We start from the raw sequence: 18,283 nt of genomic DNA on the forward strand, positions 1-18,283 counted from the left end.
ATTGGACTTTTATTTTTGGCTTTTTGCTATTTTAAATAATGCAGCTTGGAACATATTCGTACATACATATTTTTCCATATTTCAAAAATTTTTTTTGTGCTCTAGCAGGAGCCACCAGTGACTTCCATAGTATATCCAACGGGTGTATCTTCCCGAACGTCTTTAACGTTTGATCTTACTCACTGCTTTCCCATTTTTAAATCTAAAACACTTGTTAAGCTCCTATGACACCATTTTCTCTTGATTTTTCTTCTGGGTTTAAATCTTAGCTCTACCTCATTCTAGCTTTATGACCTTGAGCCAGTCACCTAACCTTTCTGAGCTTTAGTCTCCTTGTTGGTAAAATGAGCAGAGTAATGTCGACTCACTATATTCTTTTGGATTAAATAACAGACATAAAGCCCTAACCAAGTACAGGGTCTGGCACATAGTAGATGGTCATAAATGTTTCCTTTTGCTTTCTGTCTCTAGCTCCTTCCTTTCTGCCTTTATGCAAAGATCTTTCCCATCTTGGAAAACAAATTCCCTTAAATTTACTACCTTATTCAGATATTGTCTTATGTACACGGCAGGCTTTCGGATAAGAAGGTAATTTGAGGGGTTCCTGGGTTGCATCCGACTCTTGATTTCAGTTCAGGTCATGATCTCAGGGTTGTGAGATCGAGCGCTGTGTGGGGCTCTCAAGTCTGCTTGAGATTCTTTCTCTCTGCCCTTCCCCCCACTCATGCACATGCCCTCTCAAATAAATAAGTAAATCTTAAAAAAAAAAAAGGCAATTTAAATGTGTTTCTAATAGAATGGGCTTAATATTAGTATTTCCAACACTAGTGCCATTTGTATGGTAAGACTTTTGGGTATGAGATAAATGCTTGGGTTACACAAAACTGAAAGCTTGGATTTTTCTCTCACAGCTTCCCTTGGAGTGTTCTTGTTGTGGACGAAGCTCACAGGTTGAAAAACCAAAGCTCCTTGCTGCATAAGACACTTTCAGAGGTAAACTCACAGGATAGTCTTAGTTTGTGTACAACTTCCTTTAAAAAAAATACTATCTTGGGCCTATATAGAGTTAGTTAAGTTGAAACATTTTTTTAGTCAGATTTCTGTAGGGCTAAATAAACATTTTGTGAGTGACAGAGGTAGTACTTAATATGGCCTAACTTTTTCCTCTCATCTTTTACACAGGAGATAACAGTTACTGAAATCTGGATATCAAATAATAAGATACCACCTCAATAAAATACATTGTATTTTTGGAAATGTTTCAACTCTCTTTTGATCTTCAGAGGGATAATTCTTTAAAATTAATCTTATTATAACTCTTCTCTCTGCAATAGCAAATACATCTGACATGTTTTACCCTTCCCCCCATTTACCTTTTTTAAGATTCGATAGTTCACATGGAATAATGAAGAGACCCCATTGCATGCCATTAACTATTAGCTCTAGTCACTCTTGTCTTTGTCATACTTTTGAATGTGATACTCTTGATCTCATTCCCTTCTCTTGATCTCTGGCATCATTCTGGCACAGTGAGAAATGAGAAATGTCAGTACAGCTCTAGATTTGCCCTCTTTTCTGAGGAGCCAGTGGAACAGCTTGTAAGAAGTGCCCTTCTCCTTGCTGACCTTATAAATGAGACCACATATGCAAATTCCTGTGGCCATCACTGAAGTTTGGTCCCTGTCCTATAACATCATGTCCTATAACAAATGAGTTAATAAATTTAGAGGTGATTTGGAGGAAAGTCTTAGGTCTGCATTCTCTGTTTTCTGTCCAGAAGTTGTAGTTTTTAGCATTTTGATGCAGATATGGTCACTGTCTGTTATTAGTCCAGTCTCAAAGATTGTTATGCCCTGGTGGGCCCCCTCCGCTCTATGATGTCTTTTGCCTTCTTTTAGGAACTCTTAAAGTATCTTTTTCCCAAGCGGGTGTCATATTCTGGCACCTAACCCTACAAAAGACTGCTTCATAAACTACCATGCCAGTTTACTGATGGATAATGGGAGAAGAGAAGCAGGTGTAGTAAAGGAACTCCGGGTTTTGAAGTGGGGAAACTGAGTTCTGTTGCTGGTCCCAGAGTCTTTCTTTGTTATTCATAAGGAAACTAAGTCTCAGAGGGATTATGTGAGAAATTTCTGTGTCATCTAAGCATGAGGCGGGGTTTGAATTGCAGACAACTTGTTGGTTGGAAGGAAATGTATTTATTGATAGGGCTGAGAGGTGGGGAGAACGGTAGTGCCTTCCCCCCCCTTTATAATATTGTTTTCAGCTTGTTTGTAAGATTTGGAAGTAATTTGTAGTGAAACATAGGAGTTGGTTATTACAATTTGTGCTGTCCCTCATTTACATTTACAAAGTACATTCACATAGTAAGTATAGTCCCTTGACAAAGTAAGGCTGCTGTGAAAAATTATGTAGAAGAGTATTTAACAACATGGGAAATGTTTGCAAAATATTTTACACAAAAAGAAGTTTTAAAAATACTGTATACAAAGAGATGGCCTCTGGATTTTTTTCACCCAGTTATAAGTTTTGATACTAGATGGACACTACTGTGAATAAATACATTAGCTCATAAGACATATTAGCTCATAAGTTGACTGTGGTGACCAAAAATCCTGGTTGTCTTTTTGACTTCATATTCTTTGGTAACCCCAGCTCTTTGCTTGGTGAACACATTGTAAAAAGGTGAGTTGGTTGTTGAAAACATTTATTTTTGACCAGTTCCCATATTTACATTCTATGGAAACATTGCCCTACCAGCAGAACAGACATGATGAAATAATTTAAAAAGAAAACAAAAAAAAAAAGGGGATTAAAAAAAAAAACCCAGTAATACAGCATTTTCAAATCAGTTTTAATTGTGTCGTTCCATCTGTTACCTTTTCTGACTACAAAAGCAGTATCTTCTTATGACCCCCTCCCAAATCAAAATATAGAAACACAAGAATAAAAATAAAAACCCAATAATCTTACTCCATGAATACATTAACATTTAGTATATCTGCTGCCATATCCTTTGCTGTGCGTGTGAACACCCAAACACATAAATATGCATATATATTATTTTAGAAACCAAAGTATACTNAATTGTGTCATTCCATCTGTTACCTTTTCTGACTACAAAAGCAGTATCTTCTTATGACCCCCTCCCAAATCAAAATATAGAAACACAAGAATAAAAATAAAAACCATCAATAATCTTACTCCATGAATACATTAACATTTAGTATATCTGCTGCCATATCCTTTGCTGTGCGTGTGAACACCCAAACACATAAATATGCATATATATTATTTTAGAAACCAAAGTATACTGTATTTTTATATTTACAACAAGGTGTGTGTATGTATACATATGTGTATATATGTATCATACTGTATTTCAGTATTTAATATACACGGGATATGGCTTTCCATTTTTGCTGCATTATTTAACTCAAATGGTAGAAGTTCTTATTAATGTAGGTTTAGTGGTTGTCCTTTGCTTAACCTAATGTCTATTATTGTCTTTCCTAACCTTTTATTTCATTAGTCTCTTATTCTTCTTGTTCTTACCTGTTGCTCAAAATTTAAAGAATTTCTTTCATTTTGGGCTATATAAGGCCTAGAAGCATCCAGAAGTCTTGATGTTTTGGATGTGATGCACTGTAAAGTTGTACAGAAGGACATTCTTCTAGTATAGATCTTCTTCTTGCTTGTAGTGGTGGGGCTGATGCTATAGCTTTTTCAAACTGCTTGAGTATGTACCATGTGCCTGTGATGCTTCAGGGACTCACCCATGTGGGTAGTAAAATACAGCTTGAATCCCCACTAAGATTGAGTAACAGCATATCCAGTACTCATGTAGCACTTCAGAGTTCACACAGTGATTTCACTTACCTCCTTGTGACAGTATCTCCTTCATGGATTATTGTCCCCTTCTTACAACTGAAGAGGTACTATTTCCTACATCAAATCTCTAGTATATGGCTTGAACTGCATCTTCTAGTTTCATGTCCTCATGGTCATCCCACTAAGTTATGCCTCTCTGTACAGATAAAGGTTGTGAGAGGGAACAGGGTCTTGCTTTCCAAGGTTATTAATTTTTTACTTTACTTATTTATGTATTTGAGTTCTCCACAGTCTTCAGTCTCCTGTTGACCGGAACTCCCATCCAGAACAGCCTTCAAGAGCTCTACTCTCTCCTCAGTTTTGTGGAGCCTGATCTCTTTCCCAAGGAGCAGGTGGGAGATTTTGTTCAGCATTACCAGGATATTGAGAAGGAGTCTGAATCAGGCAAGTTCTCTTCCTAGAAATCATGCCCAGAAGTCTGGGCCCAGAAACTGCCCTGGTACATAATAGATACGGGGTTATAGATAGGAAGGAAAGAGAATTGATAACTGGAGGGCACCTTCTAGGGAGATGAAGAGCCACACAAACCTGAGGGATGCTAGATCCCTCCCGTTGTACCCAGTTGTCTGCTAGTCATGATTCTTATTTGTTACATAATTCTACAGTAGGGTTTAATGGATCATTTTGGAAGAGATAGAAAGTGTCTGCTTTTTTTTTTTACCCACACGTAACTTCTATACTTTTGTGATTTGTTAAGTTTCTACACTGTTTCCTGAGGCAGAAAAGTATGTGGGCGCTATAGTCCCAAACTACTCAGCATTCCACAGCACTGGTGTTTCTATTAACAGTGCACCAAAACCAAGAGTCTGGGGTGTGTGGGTGGTGGAAGCGAAGGAGGGGAGCCATCCTCATTTATACAGCGGCCAGTTGCAGTCTTCTCTTGCATTTTGCCCCACTGCCTTATAGAATTACCTGTGTATCCTTGTACTACTATCCCAGGATGATTGTTCAAAATAAATGCTAGGCATGCCGACTAGTGGGGGGATATGTGTACCAGATGAGTATGAGTTGGAAGGGCTTCTCGCAGCAAAAATGCTCATACCACAAGCTGGAGATTACCTGGGGAACCTCCTCTGATTGCCTCCATGTTTAGGGTTGCCAGATAAAATATATGACACCCAGTCAGATATCACATGGGACATACTCCTATTACAAAATTATTTGTTGTTTGTGTGGAATTTATATTTCACTGCATTCTTGTCTTCTTATTTACTGCACCTGGCAACCCAACATGGAGTGGAATTCCAGTTGAGGCTAGTTTTTGAAGTTCGTGACACCTGGGAAAGGAACAAGGGAGTTTAAGTGAAAAGAACTGGATTTGAATAATAGCAACATTAGCATCCAGCTCTGTGACTTTGGATTAGGTGTGCTTACCTTAGCTATAAAAACGGGGACAACATTACTTGGCCTCTACTTCTGAGCTGCTATGCTGGTTAATCAGATTAAGCGCAGAAGTATCCTGGAAACAGTAAAACTCCATGCAAATGAGATTATTAATGAAAATCTAGTTCTTTGAGTGTTCTGGTTCTTGAGTTGAGAACCAGTAACAATTTTAGAAGGAGCTGGGAAAGAGAACCCAATGAAAGAAGAAATATGGTTAACCCTTCAACCAGGGGTTAGGGGTGTTGACAGTCCCCACGCAATCGAAGATCTGCTAAAACCTAATAGCCTGCTGTTGACTGGATGCCTTACTCGTAATGTAAACAATGACCACATGTTTTGTGTGTCATATGTATTATACTGTATTCTTAATAATCAAGTGAGCCAGAGAAAAGAAGATGTTAAGAAAATCCTAAGGAAGAGAAAATACACTTACTGTAGTTATTGTATTTATTGAAAAAAAGTCTGCATTTAAGTCAGCCTGCATAGTTCAACCGCATGTTCAAGGTTCACCTCTACTATGAAAAATTACCATACTGGTCTAGCCTGTGGAATTGGCATGAAAATTTCATCCTACTCTTGTGTTGTTGTTTTTTTCCTTACACAGCGAGCGAACTACACAAACTCTTGCAGCCATTTCTGTTGAGGCGGGTGAAAGCTGAGGTAGCTACAGAGCTTCCCAAGAAGACAGAGGTAGTGATATACCACGGCATGTCAGCATTGCAGAAAAAATACTACAAGGCCATTTTGATGAAAGACCTAGGTAATCAGAGGGCACTTGACTGCTTAGAAACTAAATGAGGATATGATTTTATTATTATCCCAGGATGATTGTTCAAAATAAATACTAGGCATGTCTACTAGTGGGTATATGTGTACTAGGTGAGTAAATATTTTATTACCACACTTGCTTTGTATAGTAATATGGGATGAAATTTTGTATTCTGAATAATGTTTAGGTCAGCTGCAATGAAACCATGTGGGGTATCTTTACTACAACGCAGACTTTATTGGTTGTTGGACTTGGGAAATTTCCTTTTCTTCCCCGCCCCCACCAGCTGTCCTTACTGCATAGAAGTTAGTCAAGCAAACACTTCTAGTTATGCCAGTCATGCCTTTCATCTTTCTACCCTGTCAGATATTTAACACATTGCAAAGCTTTTTTGTTGGATCAGATTCACTGAGAGGAATTGGGAGTGGAAACAGGAGTAGGACAGTCTGTCACTTTGTATTATTCTATCCCTTGGCTCCACAACAGTAGTTAAAGAAGGGAATTTAGAATTGTGCAGAAGTAACAACATACTCCTGAGTTCATTTTGTAGTTAGGCTTCCTTAAAACAAAGGGGTAATTAAGAAAACTTCATGTGGATATGCTGGTAAATTCTTAATGCAATTCAGTTGAAATTTAGGAGGTTAATATAGGTTTGAGAGATAGATTACTGATAAATAAGGTTAACTTAGAGTTTTTATTTTGTTTTTGTTCAGTAGTCCCTATCTGTCTCTCTCTCTCACACTGTTTTCAGATGCATTTGAAAATGAGATGGCAAAGAAAGTTAAACTTCAGAACGTCTTGTCCCAGCTTCGAAAGTGTGTGGATCACCCATATCTGTTTGATGGTGAGACAATGCCCTTTTTTCTCACATTGCTTTTCATGAACACTTCCTTCCTTTCTTCCTCCTTTCTTTCTTTCTTTTTTTCTTTTTCTTTCTCTTTCTTTCTTTCTTTCTTTCTTTCTTTCTTTCTTTCTTTCTTTCTTCCTTTCTTTCTTTCTCTTTTTCTTTTTTTTAAGATTTTATTTATTTATTGGACAGAGAGAGACACAGCGATTGAGGTAACACCAGCAGGGGGAGTGGGAGAGGGAGAAGCAGGCTTCCCGCGGAGCAGGGAGCCAGATGTGGGGGCTTGATCCCAGGACCCTGGGATCATGACCTGAGCCGATGGCAGCTACTTAAGGGCTGAGCCACCCAGGCGTCCCTCATGAACGTTTGTGGCCAACATCATTGCAACATTCTTCAAAAGAATTACCTGTATTTACTGTCTAGTTTTGCCCCCATTTTCTCTTGTTAATTTTTTCTGTTGATGTAATCTAATATATTGTTCATATTCAACTTTCTTCAGTTGTCCCCTTAATGTCCCTTATGGCTTTGATTTTCTTCTTTATTTTTAAATTCAAAATCAAGTCATAGATCTGAATTATATTTTTCTGACTCTATATTCTCCTATAATCCAGAAACGTTCCCTCAGCCTTTTTTTTTTTTTTTTTTGGTCTTGCCTGAAATTACAGTTCTGAAGAATCTCAGGGTTGGTTGTTTTATGGGTTGTCTCATAATCTGAATTTACGGATTATTTCTTTGTGATTAGATGTCCCATTGTCTTTTTTTTAAAAAATGGGCTCCATGCTGGGCTGGGCATGGAGCCCAATGCAGGGCTTGAACTCATGACCCTGAGATCAAGAGTCAGGTTCTCAACAGACTGAGCCATCCAGGTGCCCCTAGATGTCCCATTGTCTTAAACCCACTCCACTGTCAGCCTTTCATTACCACCCTTGAACTTTGCAAGTTTACCAGTGATCTACAGTGGTTGTCAGTTCACATTTTAATTCACCTCTCAAAACCTTTGACATGGTTGATCATTTCTTTCTTGAAACACTTTCTTCCTTGGGCTTCTGGAACAGCACTTTCTCTTGCTTCTCCATTTCCCTACCTCCGCTCCTTCTCAGCATCTTTGGCTGCTTCCCCTCCATCTCAGACATGTCTGCAAATTTCCCTCTAAGTGCTGCTTTAGCTACAGACCAAACATTTCAATATGTAGTGTTTTCATTTTTATTCAAATGAGGGCTTTTTTGATTCACTCTGATAGGTAGCCTTTGGGACTCTTCTAGGACTTCTTTGGCCATTGGGGCACTGGAATGGATAGGATCAATGTGGAGTCATTTTAAGGGAGTATTTGCAAGTAGCACTATGAATTGTTTTAAATGTCACAGAATCTTAATCAGGTACATTTCACAACCTTCTTTTAAGGCAGGGGCATTGGAAACATGTAGATTTTGAAAGAAGCCCTCTAGGTTATTATGACTGCCACCCCCACCCTGAGAATTACTAGTTTATCATCTAAGCATTTTTTTTTGATTTGTTTTCTTGAGTGAGAGTCTCAAATTTTCAATTCTCTGGCCTTTAGCATGTCCTTATGCCTCCCTTTCCTAAAGAGTGGGCTTGTTCCTTGGATGGACATTTACTAGGTATGTTGAAGGTATTGGGCTCTGTGATTGATGTTAAGCAGCACCAAGATTTTCATACAAATAAATAATTATAAAATGTCTCAAAGAGAGATGAGACGGGCCCATTTTCCTTTAGAAGGAGCTTGACTTCTTGTTGTAGCCTCCGCATCAGCTTCTCTACGTAAGGAGTCAGCCCTGACCAGGGGACACATTATTGGGAATGGTTCCCTTTTTTTCAGGTGTGGAACCAGAGCCTTTTGAAATTGGAGACCACCTGATTGAGGCCAGTGGGAAACTTTATCTACTGGATAAGCTGCTGGCATTCCTGTATTCCAGGTAGGTGGTCAGTTCACATTTTCTGCTCTGAGCTGGTGATTTTTAAAACCAGATGATTCACTGATTTCTTTTTTCTTTTTTTAAGATTTTATTTATTTATTTGAGAGAGAGAGAGTGAGAGAGAGCTCATGACCTAAGCCAAAGGCAGACGCTTAACCAACTGAGCCACATGGGCGCCCCAATTCACTGATTTCTTGAGACTAATTCCAATTTTCCTTTTTTTCAAGACCGTGATTCCAGTTGCACCTTCTTTGCAACTACACCCACACCCCATCCCATATCTACCCCATCCCCTCCATAATCATCCTTCCCTTCCCTGAGTTCCTATAGCACCTAGGATCCTAATCCAGCACTTGGCAATGCACTGCCTTAATCTGCTCTCTGTTTAATTGATATGTAGTAATCTTACTGCTCCAGCTGTGTTGTTTAGTTCCACAAAGACAAAGATAACGTCAAAGATTTCTTTTTTAATTGCCTGCTGGTATCTTTCATTGAACTGGTACCTAGTGAGGGCTTAGTAAGTATGCACTTTTGTTAACCTGTAGGATTTGGTTCAGAGAAAACTTAGGGAACTCTTTCCCAGAAACATGGGTTGGGTAGCAGAAGACCAAGTCACTTCTGGAACCTTGAAATGTTTAGCTAAGTGTTCAGCGGCTGGTATCCAGGCTCTACCTGATCCTCCTAGTTTCCAGAAGGACAGAAAAGTCTAGAAAAAGCCCAGCTACCTAAGGGTTTCAAAGTTGTCCCTGTGGGACAGCTGTCCAAGTGAGCCTGAGCTAACCTTAGAACCTCAGATTTGGCAAAACCACCCAACGTTAGGAATGTGCAAACCAGATAATTGCATGTCTTAGTGTATTTTATTGGCTCTGATATATCTGGTATAAGTGTGTTAGAGGTGGAGGAGGACCGTAAACATCTTCTGTCCAATCTTGTCATTTCACAGGTGATGAAACGGGCCTAGAGTGGTTGTGTGACCTGTCTAAAGTCAAACAGGCAGCAAGTGACAGAGATGGGTTTAGAATTGAGGTCATCAGGGGCGCCTGGATAGCTCAGTCGTTAAGCATCTGCCTTCGACTCAGGGCATGATCCCGGGGTCCTGGGATCGAGCCCCACATCAGGCTCCTCTGATGGGAGCCTGCTTCTTCCTCTCCCACTCCCCCTGCTTGTGTTCCCTCTCTCGCTGGCTGTCTCTCTGTCAAATAAATAAAAAATCTTTAAAAGAAAAAAAAAGAATTGAGTTCATCAAGTTCGACGCCTTTTCCACATGTTTGGGGCTAGAGTCTTGAAGGAGTTCTTCATAATTATTCCTTTACACACTTCACAAGCTCAGATTAAATTAGTTTTCCTAATGAGACTCTTGTTTTGACAGTGTCATATTTCTTTCTTTGTGAAAACTTAAAATAATACCTGATAACATGGGACTGTAGGCTCATCTTCATTCTTGACTTAATTCATTTTGCCTCCTCCTTTCCCCTCCTTTCCCTATACATAAGTTTTTTAATGTATTGTATGGGATATGAGATGCCACCTGCCTCTTGCTTCTCTAAAGTGATACTTCTCAGACTTTTTAACCAATACAGTTGTAAATGAGAGGATAGTGATTTTACACCCCCCAAGTAGAGAATGGCTTTAATTGGCTGACCACAAAAACCCGTTGGGTTTTTTGCATTTGAATTTTGCATTTTATTCTTCACATACCTTTATTTATTTTGCTGTTAAATTGAAAGCATATATTTCTTTCCGTTAGTAAATTGACATTCCAGAAAGAGGTGCCTTGGTTATCCTGGGGCTTTCTGTACCCCCTGGTGCATTGACACATGCTCCTGGGAATATATGTAGTTTGAGAACTTCGGCTCTGCAGAATATGGCTACATGTGGAGTTATTTATGTGGAACATTTAGCATTTCTGAAGAAGTCTCTGTAAATGATTATGGTATTTATATTTCTGCTTCAGTATTTCATTATTCATAAACTTGTATTCTTTGATAAGTTTCCCCTGAGGGAAACTCACCTTAAATACTTAGAGTTGGCAGCCTTTCCTTTTCTCTTTCTTGCCAGAGGCCATCGAGTTTTACTTTTCTCCCAGATGACCCAGATGTTGGATATTCTCCAAGACTACATGGACTATAGAGGTGACATTCCTTGGCCACTACATTGCTTAAGCCTTTTTTAGACTTAACAGTCCAGTAGGTCCATGAAGAGTAATCTGGGGGGTGGGGATGTTACAGAGGAAAGCACTGAAAGAACATCATTCTGAACCAAAGGAAGATTGAAAGTAAGGAGAGAGGCGTGTTACACAAGGATTGACAGCTGGGTAGAGACACATGGGCAGAAATAAACACACATTCCCACTGGTGATGTGATTTAAAATTATGGGTCCTGGAAAAAAATCTGAGTTGCGGAAATGTTGAGTGTTTTTGAAAATGTTTGCTAAAAAAAAGAGCTTTCAGTGTCTTGCAACATTCAATTCAACAGTTGAGCACTTAGGATCAGTAGAAAAGATGAAATTATAGAAATCCCGTATATCAACCAAGGGAAAGGAATATTTTTTCTATATAAACAATAGGGAATGTAAGTTATTATCTGGGGATTCTGTTTAATATATAATAAAATGTATGTGGGATGATGGCAAAAGGCTGTTTAACACTGATTTTAAAATCAGTGGTGAGGGAGTATCAACTTCAGACCTTACTGTTTAAAACATGAATTCAGAGTAGGTCTCTCGGAGCCACTTGATGCCCCCTAAGTACTACAGTATGGTGCCTGGTCCATTGGATACTTGCAGGAAATGCCATTGGTATGTTGAGGGATCCCCAGATTCACAAGCAGGGCTTGAGCATATAATTCCCCTTCCTGACAGGGGTCTGTGGTAATGGGTGGAGAACCCGAAGCTTCATTGAAAGACAGCTGCTGGGCCATTGGGCGGCTCACTCAGCAGCTCCTAAGTGCTTGTCTTACTGCTTGTGTAAGAGTTCTGTCGTGGTGGAATTGGGAACTACCACACAGAATGGTTCACAGTGTGTTTCAGGGTTGGGATAATCAGAATTGACTATTAACTCCACAAAGGCCAAATACATCAACTGCATGTATTTAAAAAACCCAGAGAGATATGTCATGTTGCGTTCTTTTGTAAAACAATGAAATGTCACCTAAATTTAGATTTTTCCCATGGAATTTGCTTTAAGTAGAGGCATACCTGTATACAAAACAGGACAAAATTAGCATTTGGTCTTGAGCTGACAGTGTTTTATTCCCCAAGGACTATGTGAAAAGGGTTTCTATTTGTTTTCTTTTTCTGTGTGAAGGGTACAGCTATGAGCGTGTGGATGGTTCTGTGAGAGGAGAAGAGAGACACCTGGCCATTAAGAACTTTGGACAGCAGCCTGTTTTTATTTTTCTCCTGAGTACCAGAGCAGGTAGGCACACAAGTATTGACGAAAGCAGACAAATAAGGGGGAGATACAGTACTTTTATATCCCGACCATTAATATGTTTTTCCCTAATTCTCTGAAAGTTGTGAGGTCATTACCAAGGAACATAAGAAACAGGAATTGAGGGAGTTGCCATAAGTTAATCAAAGTCCTGGACTCCTAGCATGGGGTTCTTTCCTGTCCAAGTTATCCAAGCTGTAAGCTCAGAGAAGTAAGGCTGAAACTAGGGGTTGTTGGAAAGTAATTTTAATCTGCTTTGACCACTGACCTGGGGTTGTCCTGGAATATGTCTGCAATTTCATGGAAGGTTTTATTCACATTCAGTAGAGAACACTCTCCTTCCCAGCTGTGAATTTGGGAAGTATGATAACCTGTCTGTTAGTTATCCCTCTTCCTTAAGTAGCTCTGGAATAGTGCTGTGAAAGCTTAATAAAAATCTTTTTTTAAAAAGTTGTGATTGTTATGAAATTGCCAGCTCTTTAGAATTACTTTTAACATTATCTCTGTGAGTTAAGTCATAAATATTTTATGTGATATTTATAGTGCTTTACCAGTTAAAGACTGCTTTCATAGATAGATGCCTTAGTTGTTTGAAATCAGTTCTCGGAGATGAAATTATTCTTACGTCATGGAGCAAGCCGACCTTAAATTAGTTTTGAACTTCTAGAATCTTAGTTTTATTATCTTATTTTTTTGTAGACCTAATTTTTTTTTTTTAAGATTTTTATTTATTTGAGAGAGAGTGAGCGAGAGAGTGAGTACTAGTGGAGTGGAGGAGCAGAGGGAGAGGGAAACAGACTCCCTGCTGAGCAGGGAGCCCGAGGTGGGGCTTGATCTGAGGACCCTGGGATCATGACCTGAGCCGAAGGCAGACGCTTAACTGACTGAGCCGCCCAGGCGCCCTGTAGACCTAATCTTGATAGAATAGATGCAGGGACACTAAAGGGATTCCTGCCCTCTATTAAGGAAAGATCACTATTTTTAAAAAGAGAAAGTTTCATCTTAGAAAGTATTTATTAAGTGTTTTGTACTGTAAGGGTATATAAAAGATGTGTTAGGTAGAATCCTTGACCATAAGGAGAGTGTTCATCTGTGCGTGTCTCATCTCTGTATTTTAAAGGTATGACCTGATTCATTTGGCTTCATTTGCTTCCATTATCATAGACTACACCCTGAATCAGCCATTTATTCACGTCCTCTGTTGTCTCAGGGATGGTTTAGGAGACACTGGAAGGATCAGGGCAAATGCATCTTCAGTGTTGGAAAACAGCTCTATTTATGCATTACTGATTTCATCATCTTCATATTCAGAGAGTAGCATTATGTTTGAAAGGTCTGAAATTAGAAAGAGTCAGCCCCTTGGAATACTCAGAATCAGCCAACACAGGGTAATCTTTTAAGAGCTGAAGCAGTCCTGGATATGAGCCTTTTCCAAACACTAATGGTCATGTTTGCAATCACTTTTTAGCTGCAGAATAGCAGTATTATCATTTCATTTAACAGGTTTCCACCCAACTTTCAAGTATTTCTGTGATTGAAGCATATTGCCACCAGGTGGCAGTGATAGCTCATGATAGACCCCAGACAAGACAAGGAGAATAGCTTATTGTAAAACATCACTCCGTAATGAAGAACAGCTGAACTGAGACAACATTAACCCAAGAAGAGGATGATAATTTTTATGGAGTGCACTTTAATGAAATAAGTGTCTGGGAGAGAATTATGGTGTAGTGGGTGAGAGCAAAAGCTCTGGAGCCAGACCTTGTGGAACTGACCCCTGGTTCTTTCATTTTCTAGCTGTGTGATCTCTAGTAAGTCCCTTGGCTTCTCTGTTCTTTTATCTATAAAATGCGAATAATAATAATCTACTCATAAGGTTGTTGTGAGGTTTAAAGAAGTCGATATATGTAAAGTGCTTAGAACAGTGCCTGGCACGTAGTAAGCACAGCCCAAGTGTAGCTGGCGTTGTTATCAGGTATAATTTAGCATCTCTCAGTAATCAGTCTTTATTATCTCTTTATTCCAACTTTAATTTTATATGAAGTCTTTAATTAGAATATTCCTGCCTGACTTGTCCTGAGAGCCAGCTTAGATCAGTAGCCCATTTCAAAAGTCAGTCCTTAATTCAGACTCTTGGAACAAGCCCTTTCAGGCTCGCTTGTCTCAGCAATGAGCTGTAACGACCCTGGCAAGAGGTAGTCCCTTTTGTACTTGTTTCCACATTAATCAAAGACAAGGCTGTAATTTGCTTTCATGGTCCTCTTAATTAATTCTCATCATCCAGAGAGCCTCCTCAGCCCTTTTCCTGCAATGCTGAAGAAGGATCAGAAAGTTGTCCTGTGGAGTGTTCTTGTCCTGTGGTTGGTTTTGTTACCTTCTCTTTGATTAATGTGGAAACAAATGCAGAAAAGACTTTCTCACGTTTTCTCCTGTCAGAAGGAGGTAGTTTCCTGCTCTGCTTAGGAGTGTAATAAATAAATGTCATCCTCTGTTCTCATTAGCCCATATCAGGGATCTTGCTACCTTAGTTGTAACCTGCAATGGATGTTAACTCCTCTCTTAACAGCGCCCACAGCAGAAGACCTCTCGCATATTTTAAACTGTTTTCTTTTGAAACAGCGTGCATCCTCTTACGCAGACTATTCTAAACAAACCAAACAAACCCTTTAAAACGCCTTCCTGGCACTAACTTAAGCATGCACTTTGGCTTCTTGCCCCCGCTCCTCTCATTCTCTTACTTTCGGTAGTTAAATTTTCCTAAGTCAGGCAATATGAGCCTGGGTAGCACTGTTAACCACTCCAAGGTCCTGGAGTTGGGGATGGAGTGTCGATTTGAAGGGTGAGGCTAGTTGTTTTGACTGATCTTAATTTATCATCATACCACTGTAGTCTTGTGTCTTTATTGTCTAGCCCTAGCCAGCCTACTGCCAATCATGTTCCTTTTGCATTGTTTTCAGGAGGCGTTGGCATGAACTTAACGGCTGCAGATACTGTTATTTTTGTCGACAGTGATTTCAATCCTCAGAATGACTTGCAGGCAGCTGCCAGGGCTCACCGGATTGGCCAGAACAAGTGAGAGATTTCAACAACAGCGTCCTTCCACATCCCGGGCTCCTCAGCAGTTCTGGGTGGGGAAGGAAAGTGAAGAAGCTGGTCCTGTGATGCCCCAGACAGGAGGCCCAGAGAGCACGGGGTTTTAGCCCAGCTTTGCTGCTGACTCCTTAAAGGGTGCGGGCCAGCACACATTCTCATTCCAGACCTGCTTCGTTAAAAGGCACAATCAAACCCTGAAAAGACTAGAAGGAACCTTTAGAAGTTGTTTAACTCCTCTTTCCTGAGTTAAGGTCTAATTCAGTTTAAAAAACGAACTTACAGAGTTGTGGAATTAAGCTAAAAAGTTGGACCTTACCCTTTGACCAGAAGATAATCGAGATCTACCAGAGGTTTCCCTCCTCTGTTCCCATCAGAAACCTCAGTTTATGGCCCCCTCCTCATCCCTTCCTTGACTGTCTTGGAAAGCTTCTGTGAGGTCAGTTCTAACAAATGTGCAGGTCCACATAGCACAGTCTCCCGTTAATACCCCGAACGTGGCATTTTGGATTTGTTTCCTTTTAGGTATATCTGCCTTGCATGCTTGTGTTCATCTGTGCAGACCCTCACAGCACACTCCTCTCCTTTGACTCTGTACAGGTCTGTTAAAGTTATTCGGCTGATTGGACGAGACACCGTGGAGGAAATAGTCTATAGGAAAGCAGCCTCCAAACTGCAGCTTACCAACACAATCATAGAGAGAGGCCATTTTACTTGGGGGGCCCAGAAACCTGCAGCCGATGCTGACCTCCAGGTATAATACGTTGTTCTTCCCTTAAGAATGTGTCATATTGCCAGTACTCTCTCGTGGGTGAGAAAGTAAACACAGAGAACTGGCATTAACACCCACTCTCCCCAGCTACACATGTGTTCCCTGGGCAGAGATACCTGCATGGTATCTACTGCATGCAAGCAAGTGCTGGAAATGAATATGATACATAAAGGTAGCAGAATGTGGAATAACGAGGATGGGCTTTAGATCCCCCTCACTTGAATTCGGATCCAAGCCTTGTCACTTAGTGGCTGTGTAGCTTTGAGCAGATATCTTCACCTCTCAGATGTACTCTGTTTGCATTTCAAAAAATAAGAATACTGCAAGTTACCTCAGAGGACTGTTAAAAATATTAGATAAAGAACTCAGCATAATAAATGATGATTAATCCCATACCTCATCTAACCCCAGACCCTTTGATCCGTGAGTGACCTTCATAGTCACAGGAGGGTAAATGAGATGATCAGGAATTCAAAATTATGCTTTAGGAAAAATGGATGAAAGAGTACAGTGCTTGAAGATGGGAATATTGGATAGGAAATAGATGCTGACTTGAAGATTTTCTCTTCTTGAAGAGGGCTTTTTGAGTTATTCTGTAGTAGCTCCTAGGTTAAAATTAGAACCCATATTATAATGTATTATAATGTTCTTCCATTTTGGCCCAGGGATCATATTCACTGAAACAGTCAGAGACTAGCACTTCAGATAATAGTTAGCACATAGTAAGCATTTAATAAATGTTCACTGCATCTGCCTCTCTGTAGGATAATGAACCTACTTCCCTTTTTCAGGACTTGAGAATCTTATACCTCTTAGATTTAATAAACCACAACCACTTCTTTATTACTGGATTATTTTAAAACAAATAACGAACACACTGCTTTCATCTGAGACAAGGGCATTGGGTTGTCACCTTTGTTTTTGGCAACCAAAGAGATAATTAGCGTAATCTGGATGGGGAAGAGAGAAAGCAGACTTTAGAGCCGGAATGTAACCTGGTGTCCTTGAGCTGGGCAAGGAGTCCGACAGAGCCCTCTCAAACAGCTGGTGTTGGGAACAGTTTACGTTCCCAACACTATTTGGCTCACAAATACTAGACCATCTAGAGATAACTGACCCAATCTAAAAGGGTAAGATACGAACTAAAAGCCAAGATGTGGGTCTGTCTTGATTTGGAATCTCAGAGAGTTAGTGCTTAAGGAGTTGCAAAGCTAGAAGTAGGACGCTAAAGCCAGGGAAATTATTTCAACTGTTTGGGTGGTTCCTGTATCCCTAAGGAATAGGCTAAGGATGCATTTGAGATAAGGGAAGAGAAGCAGGATAGGGCAGTGCCAGAGGAATATCCAGGAAGATTAGAATTGAGAAATGGCCTTCAGTTCTGGCTATCAGTTGATACTGGTCTTTGCGAAGGTGTTTCCATAGAGCGCTGTGGTAGGAAACCAGATTGCCTAAGGAAAGGAGACAGTTAAAGGTAGAGGGAAAGTACCCAGTGTAGCCTTTTCCTTTCAAATTTGTCACTGGGAGAGAAGCTAACTGGGTCTCTGATTTCTCATGTGGCTGCTGGAAGTGCCTGTGAGAAGGACTCTGAGAAGTGCTATAGATAATGGAGGATATTACTGTTCTTTGGGAAAAAATTGGCTAATTTTTCTTGTTGTTATGGGGAATTGTCAAAGTCAACATCACTGATCAGTGTTTATCACCTCTCCGCTTGGCTGTCATCCGACTACTAAGTGGATCTATTGGTATCATCATCTTGGGGAGAGAAGAATGGCTGACTAACAGGGAAGGGATTTGCCTTGTGTCCTTAAGCAATGTAGCAGAATCACTGACATCCCAATGCTTGTTTTCATGAGAACTAACTGGACTTTTTCATTCTCTCCATTCGAGTTGAGTGAGATACTCAAATTCGGTTTGGATAAACTGCTGTCATCTGAGGGGAGCACCGTGGATGAGATAGACCTGGAGACGATCCTGGGAGAAACAAAAGATGGCCAGTGGATCTCTGATTCCTTGCCTACAATAGAAGGAGGAGTCAAGGAGCAGGAAGAAGGCAGTAAGTTGGGGGTGAGAGTAGAGCAAATGCTGCAGCCGGCCGAGTCAGACATGAGTGAGATTGGTCCCCATAGAAAGTCCTGGTTAGTGCTCCACGGGGCATCTTTTTCC

At 40.1% G+C, this 18,283-nt stretch overlaps 1 protein-coding gene across 6 annotated transcripts in view; it reads left to right on the top strand.

Annotated features, from left to right (window-relative positions):
* CHD1L (chromodomain helicase DNA binding protein 1 like) overlaps nucleotides 1–18,283 on the top strand; it is a 223,784-nt gene that overhangs the window by 187,257 nt on the left and 18,244 nt on the right. For all 6 annotated transcript variants that reach the window (XR_004623404.1, XM_034654193.1, XM_034654192.1 and 3 more), the window contains 10 exons: nucleotides 912–993; nucleotides 4,116–4,278; nucleotides 5,882–6,037; nucleotides 6,798–6,890; nucleotides 8,731–8,827; nucleotides 10,886–10,959; nucleotides 12,133–12,243; nucleotides 15,216–15,330; nucleotides 15,949–16,102; nucleotides 18,008–18,173. Coding sequence is in view for 5 of the 6 variants with exons in the window: in XM_034654193.1 (XP_034510084.1) it covers nucleotides 912–993; nucleotides 4,116–4,278; nucleotides 5,882–6,037; nucleotides 6,798–6,890; nucleotides 8,731–8,827; nucleotides 10,886–10,959; nucleotides 12,133–12,243; nucleotides 15,216–15,330; nucleotides 15,949–16,102; nucleotides 18,008–18,173 (1,211 nt within the window). In the remaining variant the exon portion in view is untranslated. The remainder of the gene's footprint in view (nucleotides 1–911; nucleotides 994–4,115; nucleotides 4,279–5,881; nucleotides 6,038–6,797; nucleotides 6,891–8,730; nucleotides 8,828–10,885; nucleotides 10,960–12,132; nucleotides 12,244–15,215; nucleotides 15,331–15,948; nucleotides 16,103–18,007; nucleotides 18,174–18,283) is intronic.

This window comes from Ailuropoda melanoleuca, chromosome 2 (assembly GCF_002007445.2).
Source record: "Ailuropoda melanoleuca isolate Jingjing chromosome 2, ASM200744v2, whole genome shotgun sequence".
In the NCBI taxonomy this organism is placed as follows: Eukaryota; Metazoa; Chordata; class Mammalia; order Carnivora; family Ursidae; genus Ailuropoda; species Ailuropoda melanoleuca.